This window comes from Aphelocoma coerulescens, chromosome 3, assembly GCF_041296385.1.
Source record: "Aphelocoma coerulescens isolate FSJ_1873_10779 chromosome 3, UR_Acoe_1.0, whole genome shotgun sequence".
NCBI classification, from domain to species: Eukaryota; Metazoa; Chordata; class Aves; order Passeriformes; family Corvidae; genus Aphelocoma; species Aphelocoma coerulescens.
The window spans coordinates 42585723-42598313 of NC_091016.1; the positions used below are offsets into that span (position 1 = coordinate 42585723).

At 42.9% G+C, this 12591-nt stretch overlaps 2 protein-coding genes across 4 annotated transcripts in view; one reads left to right on the forward strand and one right to left on the reverse strand.

The window, feature by feature from the left end:
- The window catches only part of PRKD3 (protein kinase D3), a 43304-nt gene extending 37795 nt beyond the window's left edge, over positions 1-5509 (forward strand). For all 3 annotated transcript variants that reach the window (XM_069009961.1, XM_069009962.1, XM_069009964.1), the window contains exons 17-19: positions 730-997; positions 1846-1931; positions 2594-5509. In XM_069009961.1, the coding sequence (XP_068866062.1) occupies positions 730-997; positions 1846-1931; positions 2594-2767 (528 nt within the window). In that variant the 3' untranslated portion in view covers positions 2768-5509. The remainder of the gene's footprint in view (positions 1-729; positions 998-1845; positions 1932-2593) is intronic.
- Positions 5510-5963: 454 nt separating this feature from the next.
- Positions 5964-12555, reverse strand: NDUFAF7 (NADH:ubiquinone oxidoreductase complex assembly factor 7). The gene is made up of 10 exons (XM_069009965.1): positions 12470-12555; positions 12225-12385; positions 12061-12141; positions 10551-10661; positions 9381-9591; positions 8833-8891; positions 7990-8103; positions 7052-7195; positions 6574-6747; positions 5964-6196 (listed from the first exon to the last, which is right to left on the reverse strand). Exons 1-10 carry the CDS (start codon positions 12543-12545, stop codon positions 5984-5986), a joined length of 1344 nt encoding a protein of 447 aa, XP_068866066.1. The 5' UTR covers positions 12546-12555; the 3' UTR covers positions 5964-5983.
- Between the last annotated feature and the right edge of the window lie 36 nt (positions 12556-12591).

Genomic DNA, 12591 nt, shown 5'->3' on the forward strand with positions numbered 1-12591 from the left:
AAAAAGTGACCTCTTGTGGGATTTTAGGCTGACTTACTCTAGAATTACTTGAACTGCATGTATTGTAGTTGTCTCTTTTTTTTCCCTTCTCCCATTAAGTACCTTTAGTGCATTGCTCTTTCTTATACCCTGAGGAGGGCTTATTGACTTGGGGTTACGTGTTGGACTTGGTCTGAATCCTTTTATCTCCACAAGTGCCTGCTGTGTTCAAGCCAAGGAACTGTTGCAGAACCATGAAGATTTCAGCATCCGTGCCTGTGCCAGCTGTTAATGCGTTTGACTGGGATATTCTCTCAAGAGCTGGCTGGGTCTGAGTTCAAGCTAAAACTCAGTGTTTGATTTCTGTGTACTGAAGCCTCCAGCTTCTGGAATACAATTATGAGGGATGTGATTTGGCTGGGATTCATGTGCATTTTTAACTTTGGTTCTGTGCTTTGTGAGAGTGAGGATTCCCCTCTGAAAATGAGCTGGGTTTGGAATCAAGATCTTATGTCCTTATTTGCACACTCGTGGCCATGTGATACACAAACTGCCTCAGACCCAAGTCTGTGCAAGGCCAGTTCAGGTCTTGATCTGAAGCATGGCTGACCTGCATGTTGCAAACCCAGCAACCTAAAACCTTAACTGACTGGCGTACATGGGGTCTTGTGTCTGCTTTAAGTGATGGCAGAAAGGGTGTGAAGTCAAGCAGAGATTTCTCAGTTTAAAAATGTGGTGTTGCTTTTGCAGGTGAAGCTGTGTGATTTTGGCTTTGCACGCATCATTGGTGAGAAGTCTTTCCGGCGCTCTGTGGTGGGGACTCCTGCGTACCTCGCCCCTGAAGTGCTCAGGAGCAAAGGCTACAACCGCTCCCTAGACATGTGGTCAGTAGGAGTTATTGTCTATGTGAGCCTCAGTGGTACATTCCCATTTAATGAAGATGAGGATATCAATGATCAGATTCAAAATGCAGCATTTATGTACCCACCAAACCCTTGGAAGGAAATTTCTAGTGAAGGTAAAGAAATTAATTTTCTCTATTAGAATGTTTGTGTATGTAGATAACACATTCAAATGCTTAAACCTCAAGGTTCATTTAGAAAGGAGTGAAAATTATTGATAGTTTGAGTTTAGTAGACTATGCCAAAGTGGATAAATAAGAGCTTTAGATAATTTTCAGGGCAGGGGAGTCAGGAGATTTAGCAAGAAAAATGAATTTCATGCATGACGAATGGGATGGGTAATCTGACACTTCCCAGAAGTCCCAAGGAAAAGTTAATTAATGTGTGGGTATTTCCTGAATGCTGGCGTATTTTAGCCAAACTATAATCACAGAAATGGTTCAAAGTTGAATCTGGAATGTTAGTTTTGTACATTAGCAAGCATGGATTTAAATGTCAGGTGTGAACAACCTAGAAGTTTACAAGGCTGGTCTCTAGAGCTCTGCACTGTCAGCTTTGGTTATACGTTGTTACTGTGTTTGGTTAATACATCATTAACACACGGGTAGCTGTGGAAAGACGTATACAAAAGTATACAATAGTGGAAGTGCCCACGTCATTGTGGAACACAGGCTTATGCTCAAGCTTTTTAGGCACATCTGAAAATCACTAAAATCAGTAGGGAAAAAGATTAATGAATAACACAGTAAAGCTTTTAGTGTTTCCATCAAAAGTAGGGGGAACTTACCCCACCGTTATTTTGTAGTCTCATTTAACATAAGCAAAGCTAAATATAAAATTCAAGAGCTTGGTTAAATTTAAAGTTCAGTGTAGAATACACTCACACATAAAAAATAAATTTCTACTGTAGCATGTGAATGGTGATTAGTATTTAAAAAACATAATTTTTGTTCTTCTTTGTCAGCCATTGATTTAATAAACAATTTGCTTCAAGTGAAGATGAGAAAACGATTCAGTGTTGACAAATCCCTTAGTCACCCATGGTTACAGGTAAACTTTTTCACTGTGTTTATTAAGGGTGAATAATTTTTTTGGCTGAAATCCTTCAGAGGCTTATGAAAACTGCAACTATCACATTCTGTTAACAAGCATTCATGAAGGCTTGAGTATTTCTGGTTATAGCGTTTCATTTGATGTGCTCCAGGATTCTGCCCATCTGTTAATGGCTTCTTTCCTCAAGGGAAATTTGTCTTACTGTCTTTCCCACCTTTTCCTTTCTGTCTGACAGCAGTGTGAGTTTGCTGTTTTGGTTTCCCCCCAACTGTGGGCAGTGATGAATGCATGGAGCCCTGTGAAATCAGCACAAACACTGTTTGTTCAGCGCTGAAGTAGACACACAACCTGGTGTGTGCCATAACTTGTAGTTGGTTTAGAAGAGGTTTGTTTGGAATGGAGTTTATATGCTGCTTTAATAACCTTAGATACTAGCCTATTTAATTTTGAACTGTTCTTTGTGGACAGTGTTGGGGCAATTTGTGGGAGGGTGTTTGTGTTTGGTTTTCTTTTCTTTCCTTTTTTTTTTTAACAGATCTTGTTGGTTATATCTTGTGGCTATTCACACTAAAAATGGAGAGAAACTGCAGAATTTGTCTGTGGAAATGTAGTGCTGCTGGTTCTTAAAACTGCTTCCTTAAATCTCTTTTACTCCTTAGGATTACCAGACTTGGCTTGACCTCAGAGAATTTGAAACGCGGATCGGAGAGCGTTACATTACCCACGAGAGCGACGATGCACGCTGGAAAGAACACGCTTACGAACACAACCTCGAGTACCCACAGCACTTCATTATGGCTCCTAACCCAGATGACATGGAAGAAGACCCTTGATTTGTTCATTATGCTAAATTGCAGCAAAGGAGGATACTCCAGGCAGAAACTGAAGATAAGTTTTGGAGCAGCTATTGCTCTTTCCAAATGCTGTACACATAGTTTGGTGTGTAAAGCCCAGAGGATCCTACATTGCCATGGCAACAGACTGTCATCTGACAAGCTTTTCTCCATCCCTGACTTTAACTATGAGTAGTTACTGGACAGTGGAATAAGCCCTGTTGGGGATCATTTCACCGAGCTGGGTGGCTACAAAGCCATTACTGAGGTGTAGTGTGTACAGATTGAATCGTTTCTGTTTTTCAAGGGTTTTTGTTTTTTTCATAGCCTACACAGTAAGAGTTTTGTAGTAGTTTTCTAATCTCTTTTTACTAGGCCATAGAGGACTGTTTTCTGTTACTTAGCTACATCTCCTGTTTCTTAAACTGTGGATGGTGAAGAGACTCTGTAAAGAAATCAGTACAGATTACCTTGGCTAAAGCAAAACAGGGTGGTTTAGTTGAATACAGCTTCACAGATGAAAGAATTAATTTGCTGCTGTTAGGACAGTTAAACATGTATGTCCTGGCCCTAACTGAACTTTTTCCAGATACCAACAGCAACAAAAAAAGAAAACCCCGTAACTTCTTACATTCCTCTTGAAATGCTGGCTGACAATCTAAGGAGATGACAATCAAAACTCTGCTAGGCCTTTATTTTGTCTGTTAAAAAAAGCAATAAGCCGCAACAGCGTGCTGCTGTGCAAGGCTGGCACGTCATTGATACACGCCAAAGGCTTTTTGCCTTAAAACTACACAAGTAATGCACAGAGAGCACACAAGACTTGATGTAGCATATCCTTTTCACTCTGGAAGACCAGCTTCTAGCAGAAGGATGTGGAAAAATAGGGAAAAATATATGCAGCTTTCTTCTGTCATTTTGAGTAATAAGATTTTAAAATTTTTAATGTTTTCTAATTTTTTTAAGGTTCCCTGGACTTACATCAGAAGTAGTTTGTAGCCTGCTAGCTTGTATGTTAACTCTGCTCAAAACCTAGAAGTAACAGTGGATACCACATCACCTGTTGCTTCTGCCAGGGCAGCTGGATTGTAGGAGAAAGGACTTTGCCTTCCCATGTTAACCTGCAGCCCCTCCCATCCTGTTTACTGTGGTCAGAACTATTTGATCTGAATGAAGAGTCCAAAACCAACTCCTAACTTAGTTTTTTCTCTGTGCCTCAGTTGAAGGATTCCCAACCACTAATCAGACTTGTGGCACAATAGAGAGGAGTCAGTAGTGTTCTTTGGAAAGAATTCCCTTGGACAGTTCAAGTTCATGGTATTTCAAAGAAGTTTGAGGCCATGAATTCTTCCAAATGGAAGAGTGTGTTTTGGTCCTATAGTAAAAAACAAAAAAGGTGAAATCCCTTTTTTGTGGGATAACAGTGTTGTGTTGCTGGAGGGTGCTGAAAGGCTGTATGCATCCCTGGTGTGCCAAGCTGCTTAACTGGAGCTTAGTTGGAAATATTTCTAAAATATTGATACTGGCTTGACTGCAAGGGCAGTGAGAGGCTTTGGGATATCTCCTCTCTCCTACAAAGATTTTCTTTTTTGTTTGTATGTAGATAAGTATCTTTTCCTACTGTTGTTATTCAGGTAAGGAAACAGGTGAGCAGCTTTTTAAGTTGTTAGATATATTTAAAAGTTACATGGTTAGTTCAGGGCTGGCAGCTGCTTGCAGTAGCAGTGACCGGGCAGTGGTCAGTGGCGGTTGCAGAAGGATTGCCCACAGGCAGGTTTGGGTCTTTAACCCACCTTTTCTTTTCCCATTGCCCTTTATCTATGCGCTGCTGCATTTTGTAGGTGTCCGTGTTGGCAAAGGCTGAGCTCTGGCTTCTTAACACTGTTAAGGGAGGGTTTCAGGACTGATTCTTGAGAGAGGCACTGCTTTTCATCTCTGGAACCAGAGCGGTCACCTCTGACATTGGTAGTTTAGTATCTGCCCACTCTTGGCAAGGGAAGTAGTGCAGTGTTTCAACTTCACTGCTCAAGTGACCACATTTCAATGAAGCCATTGCTATATTCCATCCTACCTGTACTAATGTAGATGCAGTTTGGTTTTAAACTTCAGATTTTATACTTGACCTGTCACTTCAGGTTTACCTGTGGGTTTGTTGTTTGTGGTGTTTGTGTTTGGGAGGAAATAAAGCAGCTCAGTCACTTGAAAAAGCACAACAGGAATAGAGAAAGGAGGGGACAGTAATGAAGTAGAAGGCCTGGCTTTTGTCTCTCCCCATGAGGTCTGCTCTGCTTCAAAATATTATGTGAGCTATTTATTCTTCAAGTTGTATTAAAATAAAAATAATGCTGTTGGCCTTTGGAGGAGATTGCCTGGTGATATATGCAGACTTATGGGGCCAGACAATAGAAGCCACAAGCAACTAGTAGTCAAGAAACCAAAAAAAATCAGACTTACATTATGAGTAAACTTCCTAGAGTAGTAAAAATAGCTGAGTTTTTTATTTCCTTTTTTTCTACCTTTACTGCAGACTTTGACAGCAGTAGGTTACAGTGTTTAATACCCTTACCCCTAGATGAATTAAGTTGTGTTCCTTCAAGCAATAGTGTTATGGTGATGCTAGAAAAAAGCTCATGTAAAATTTATAGCCTCAAAATGACAGTCAAGTACTTTTATATTTTTATACATCCCATTGTTTGTAAATATCCTCTGATAAGCTTGAAAATAAAATTTATTTCCCTATCAGACTCGTTCTTTTTATTTACATGAATTCTCTCTCCTATCAAATGTTCCTAGGAGTAAATGGTTCTATATTTTCTTGTTTGTGGATCTGTCAGATGTGTCCTGCTGTGGAAATTCTGCTGGCAGGAACTCCTTTTACATGCATCCTGTCACTATTCTCTTTATAAAAATATCTTCAGAGATATCAAGGCATCTTGATTTTATTCAAGTACCAAAGCTTGAATACATTTAAAGACTCCTTAGTGCATGTGTTTGTTACTGACAAGTTTTGATTCCACTAGTAAATATTTCACTCAGTTCTATCGTAAGACACCCAAACCATTGTTCATTCTGCTCTGCTCTGTGTGTGCTGGTTTCTGTATGTGCAGTGTTTTATTTCCACTCAAACTGCTTTGAGGAGGTCAGTCAAGAGGTTTGGTGTGCTGCACCAGACCTACTCTGAAACAGCCATCACACATTTTACAATAGTATCTGAAATTACTTTAGTAACAGTTCATTAAATCCAGCAACAGGTGGTAGGGGAGACTTTGATTCTGGCTTATCTTTCTTGTCAGGATGTACAAGTCTGTGGTGAGGCAGCAGGGCAAAAAAATTAAAACAGTCCCCCATCTTCTCGGGATTCATTAGCATATCATAGCTGTGAAGTAACTGCTCACGAGTTGCTGTGTCACCTGAATTCTGCAAGAGCACCTGGAAAAAAAAATGCAGGTTGTAGTCCTTCCTGTGTTCCTATAAATTCCTGCATACCTGCAATCCCTTCTTGCATCCTTTCACTTAATCTAACAGTGCTGTGATGGTTGGTAGAACTGGTGAGATCACTGGTGGTGGTCCACAGCCCATACACTGATGCAAGTTTTGCATTAAATGCTCCTAAATATAATATGATCAGTTTACTTTCAGGGATCTGGAGTAACTTACATCTACAGAAGCAGCTTTCTATCTCACACCTATGTGTTATTTTGAACAACTTCATTTTAAAACCAAAGATTTTTACAAAAGCTCTTGTGCTGCCTAAGAGTATTGCCTGTGGATTGGAAGAGTTCCTGTGCCTGTGAGCACTCTCGTACCTGCAGTCGGAGGTCAATGCCCATGTTCTTTAAAAACTCCCGCTGTTTGATGGGGCCTAACGTAGCTGTTCTTCCCTGTGCCATCTTCCGAAGATAGCTGAAATCAACATCTGCTGTCAGGTCTGCTGTACCTGGAGCCCTCAGCACGTTGTGAAGTTTGTGATTCCGAAAACCCTGAAAATGAAATTGGAAGATTACACTCAGCTGTAGTCCAGCCATCACAACTGGCAAAAACTAAGTTGTGTATTTGAGGGGTGAGAATAGCAAATTATACATGGAAAATCTGAGATAAATGTAGCGAGAGCTCAGATTACCCTTTCCATCTGACAGAAACCCCTCTGGGTACTGATTAAATAGGAATTATTTAGTTCTATGCAGTTTTTGCTATTATGTCCACCCATGAACTTTGTCTTACAAGAACCTGATGATCAAAGATAAAAGAGTCTTTTGGCTTATTGCTACAGGGCAAACACCTTACCCGGAAAGTGTCAGTTTTGGTTCCATCGTGGCCATAATCTGCAACCAGAGCGGCCCCACCATCCTTCTCTATCCGAGAGGCAAGCCTCTGAACAATGACACCAGCCTCAGGACACACTTCCACGTGGTCTCTTGTTTCTTCTGGCTAGTGCAGAGTTCAAAGACCAGAACACCTGTATTAGCATAGGGCAATTATCCCTCACACTTGACGTCTTGGGGCTGTTGCTTTTCTGGGACACGCAGGTAGAGGAGGTGCATTCTAGGCTATCTATACTAGCTTGAGCTAGTTTTTGCTATCACTCATTCTCAATTAGGATTTTCTGAGTGCTGGATTTCAGTCATCTCTTCAATCTCTTCTGTAGTCAAGTGAAAATTTTTCTACCAAGAATATCTGTGTTAGGTGAAACTTCCTTACTGTGGTACTGAAAGAACAAAAACAATCCTTCAGCTGTGTACACCCTTCGGAGAGGCCTTCCTGTGTGAGACTTTGTAGCTGTGTTTAATCTCCTGTACTTAATTTTGTAGCTTTGAGTATCCAGTGAACTTCAGGAAGAAACCAATCACAGCCACGTCCAGACACAGAAGCAGGCAGCTGCCCTGAGTACCCTGCAGCAGGCTGAGAGCCTGGCTGGGGCAGGGCCACTCTCCGGATCGTGATGCCACACACACAGTGCAGAACTCTGCCTGTCACTTGCTGCCTCAGTTTGCTCTCAGACATTTTGTGTGTTCAAGCTCCTATTTTGCAAAGTTTGATACATGTGGTAATTTCTATGCTGTAGTTTCACAGCATATGAAATTAAATGCTTGTGGAAATTTTAAGCTCTATTCATTTATGGACTGAGAGCCTTCCTCTTGCTGACAGAGTAACTGAGAAGTGCTAAATGTGCTTGAAAGAGTCAGTGAAGGCGTAAGGACGAGCTCTGGTAGGCACAACCTCACCTGAATAAAGTTTTGTGTCGCAGGGGTCCTGGATGGCGACAGGACAAACCGCAGCTGGTCAGGAACTTCGGGATCAATATCGACCAACACCTCGCGCCAGCCTTTCTCCGTTCGCTGTTTAACGAGCCCAGAGTACTCGTTTAACTCTCCAACAGGTACCACAGTATCTCCTTTCTTTGGTTGAACTAACATGTCAAGCCTTTTCACAAATGTTTTAGGAACACAATACATTATCAACAACTATGACTCATTCCTATTTCATTCCAATAACTGCCTTAGAAAAAGCTTGTGGTGAAGTCTCATCTGCAGAGCCAACAAATGTAGGTTTCATTATTCTTAAAAGGAATGAGTGATGCTCTGAAGAAAGATGCTGCCTCTTCTATTGACAGGGCAACGTTTAACTTATCAAAAGAATAGATTTCATTCTAGCAGTGATTTGCATAAACTAATTAGCTTCTTCTGAATCATAATTAGCCTCTGTTTTGCTACTCTCATTAGTATTCAAATGAAAGCCCTTCAGTCTTTTGTTATTAGTATTACAGAAAATCATGTGGAAATTAAAAGCTGCATTTATGTAGCATAAGAAATTAAAAAATGCCAAAACCTTGAGATTTCTCTCAGCAGAAAGAAATCCTCAGCTTTCTTCAAGTTTTTCCATTCAAGAACAATTACTAATTTTACAGTTATCAGCTGAATTAAGCCTTATTTGTCCAAATTCAGTTAGAATTATTTCATCACCAGAGACAGGGCATGTGTCTAGTTTGGCACCTTAATTCTATTCTTCCTCAAAGAGAAAAGGTGTTTAAGCAGATGGTCACAATTACAATAATAATCTTGCTATACCTGGAACTTATGTATTGGCAGGGCATCAAAGAACTCATGTGCTAGGTAAAAGCTGTAACCTGTGGGAAGGTAAAAAAAGAATGCATTAAATTATTAATGCTTCCAGAGCAGCTTCCAGTTTAAAATATTTTTATGCTTTTTAATGAATTAAACTAATGTGGTTGTGAAAAAATTATAATTACTTCCAGCTTGGACACATGAAAGGCACCATTCCTACAGCTAGCTCTAGCTTTCAGTCCATGAATTTTAGATCACTGTCTCATGAAAGGAGATTCAGGCAAAGCCAGTGAAAGTTTTTTTTTTTTCCCATGAAAAGAAAAAGTCAGAATATAGGAAATTGGGTAGCTATCCCTAAATGAAGGTAGGCAGAATAGGTAGCAGTGATGAAAATGAACCAATATCCTGCCTCAGACTCATGGAAGTAAGAACAAATACGTATATAACTACTTTTCTGTTCAGTGTGAAGGTTGCAGAGATGCCCTCTGCTATCAAAAGCTGTCAGTGAGGGAAGGGCACCATCCCTTTAACGAGGCATTCAAGCTCCTTACCTGGTGGCACATCTTGAATGTCTCTGTACCAAAAAATGGGAATTCCAGTCTTGCTAACACCTTTCATGTAAGCAGACTTGTCCTCAGGGTTTGGCTGTACCTTTCCTCCTGTCAGCATCATTCCTTGGATCTCACTGAGTTTGGGGCTCACTTCTACCAGATGAACAGAGACATCACATTTACTAAGAACAGAGGCGAGCTGATTGAAGACCTATAAAGGCAGATGAATTCTATTAGGCACAGTCTTGTGCTGTGTACATTAAAGGTTTAAGTACTAACCTCTCTTCTCACTATTTACAGTCAAGATAAAAGGCTTAGTTGGCTTTAATAACAAAACAATCTCAGTGAGAGAGACTGCATTTTGCTCCTTTGGTAGGAAGTGGGATTTTCTTCATAAATCTTAATAAAAGCTGCTATGTTTCTAGTAAAGTTGCAAAACCCAGCACACATTTCATGGCTCTAAGGGCAACAATATGAAATGCTAATTTGGAATAGTAGTAGCAGCTCCTCTAAGACCTGCAGAAGGTCTAGCATTGGGAGAGAAATGGTTTGGTTTTCCCTGGCACCTTAAACAAGTGTTTGATATCCTACATTTCACTTCTTTCATTAACATATATAAATAGAAGTTCTTATGTGGTGCTAAATCCCATTAGCAATCTGTTTATGAGTTAGCAGCATTTTAATTAAGACAGCCATGCAAGCATGACTGAGCACAAAGGGTTAACTCAAAAGAAATAAGCCCCTGAAATCCCCAAAGGAATTAACTCAATTTCATTCCTGTGTTATTGTCCTCCCTGCTTCTGTTCCGTGCACTAAAGTCTCCATCCCAGTTACACATAGCAACACCTTCCTAGATGGTTTTCAGTTTGGATACCGTTTTCCTACACAGAAATAATTTATAAGGGAATATTCCTGCCCTCCCCTTCTATCCAGTGGTGTTTGGAAGGTCATGGGTGTGTCTGCACAGTGTGCACACGCTGGCCCCTGTTCTGCTTTCACCAGAGAGCCCTGGTGCCAGAAACTCATCTATTCTGATTAGAGTCTGAGCCGCCAACCTGACTGAAGTGATCTGGTCACTAGGGAAAGGTAAACCCTGACAGCAAAACACCATCCCTTCACGTTTCACTGTAGCTATGGACTAAACAAAGAATGTCAGTAGTTTTCACCTACCCGCAGTATGTCGTCGGTAAGGGTGCCCCTCCCTGGGCCCAGCTCCACCAGCTGGAAGGTGTTGGGTTTGCCCATGGCCATCCATTCACTAATGTACCATATTCCTATTAACTGTCAGTGAGAAACAACACAGAGGTTACAGCAGTAACTTCAGCACTTGTGGAAAATCGTATCTGCCTTCTGTCTGATAATAACTAAGATAACAGCGTGACATTCTGTCTCCATATTTTAAAGTTAAGAATTATGATACATAACTTCACATTCTTGTCTTTAAGTATTAAAATTGTTGACTGATTGCTGTCAGCCCAGCAGAAGCAACTCTCCATCAGTAAATGTGGGGACTCTGTTCTGGCTGGAGCAAGAACTTTTACTTAAGGCTCAAATGCAGATCAGTGCTGAAGTGCCTCTGGACAACTGTTCTTCCTGACAATGAATTTACCAAAGCATCATGGAGAACAGAATTTAGCCACTCTTCACTACTGGAAATGATACACAAACCAGAATGAGCCAGATCAAACTCTGGAGATTTTTTTTGAGGGGAGTTTTCACAATTTCACACTGGAAAACCACCATAACTCTTTTTATTTATAAGCAAGTTCTGTATGAAAGTGTTACTAAGCACAGATGGTGTTTCAGATTACACACATGAAAGGGCTTTCAGAAAAACAAAACACTCCTTCTCCCTCAAAATCAGTTTTTCTCTTGGAAAATAACTTGAATCTTATCATTGCTACTCAAGTATTTTGACATTGGAGAGGTATCTGAACACTGGCATGGAAATCACAGAATCCTAGAACAGGTAATGTTGGGAGGGACCACACTGGGCAATCTGGACCAACCTCCCTGCTCAGTCAGAGTCATTCCAGAGCACATGGCACAGGATTGTATCCAGATGGTTCTTTAATGTCTCTGGAGAGGGAGACTCCACAACCTCTCTGGGCAGTCTGTACCAGTGCGTGGACACCTGCCCAGTAAAGAAATTCTTCCTCATGTTCAGGTGGAACTTCTGTGCATCAGTTTCTGCCCATCGCCTCCTGTCCTATTGCTGGGCACCACTGAGCACAGCCTGGCTCCATCCTCTTGGCACCTCCCTTCAGATACTCACAGACATTGATGAGGTCCCCTCTCAGTCTCTCTTCCTGAGGCTGGACAGGCCCAGCTCCCTCAGCCTTTCCTCATAAGAGAGATGCTCCAGTGCCTTAATCATCTTTGTTACCCTCCACTGGAGCTGCTCCAGGAGCTCCACGTCTCTCTTGCCCTGAGGAGCCCAGAGCTGGACACAGCACTCCAGATGTGCCTCACCAGGGCTGAGTAGAGGGGCAGGATCGCCTCCCTTGACCAGCTGCCAATGCTCTTCCTGCTGCACCCCAGGATTCCATTGGCCTTCTTGGCCCCAAGGGCTCACTGCTGGCTCATGGACAGTTTGTTGTCCACCACGATCCCAGCCAGCCCCGCGTAGATAAAGTGAAAAAAAAAAAAAAATTACTTAAGATGCAAGGAACTGCATTACCTCTCCGAACACCTGACTTATTTCAGGCGAGGTGATGAAGTCCCCGCTCTCGCCGACGCCGCCGCGGCGGGTGTAGTAACCCTGCGAGAGGGAAGCGGGCCGGGAGCGCGGTGAGCGGCGGGGCCGAGGCACGGCCTCCCCGGCCCGGCCCGGCCCCGGCGCACCTGGCCGGGGTTGGTGAGTGCCTCCCGCATGTACTCGGCCACCGTGACCGGCCCGCTGGCCCGCAGCTTGCGCGCCAGGTGCCGCAGCATCGTCCCGTCCCCGTCGGCCGCCTCCGCCTCGCCCCCCGGGCCCGAGCAGAGCCGCGCCGCCGCCGCCGGAGCTGTGGGGAGAGGCGGGGAGAGAGGGGCTCAGCGGGGCGGCCCCGCGAGGAGCGGCAGGGAAAGGGGGAAGAGGCGGCGCTCACCCTGGGGAGGGGCGGCGGGGCGGGGGAGCCGCCGGCGGCCCGCCAGGAGCGCGCGGCGCGCGAGCAGCAGCACCATGGCAGCGGCTCCCGCTCCTCTCGCTCCTCCTCCTCCTCCTCCTCCT

Excerpts from the sequence above, each read along its gene's own strand:
- NDUFAF7 (XM_069009965.1), bottom strand. The coding sequence starts at position 12,545 with ATGGTGCTGCTGCTCGCGCGCCGCGCGCTCCTGGCGGGCCGCCGGCGG. Across the intron at positions 10,662-12,060 it reads TAAGTCAGGTGTTCGGAGAG|TTAATAGGAATATGGTACAT; the intron begins GTAATGCAGTTC and ends TCTCACTGACAG. Across the intron at positions 6,197-6,573 it reads GCATTGACCTCCGACTGCAG|GTGCTCTTGCAGAATTCAGG; the intron begins GTACGAGAGTGC and ends TTTTTTTTCCAG.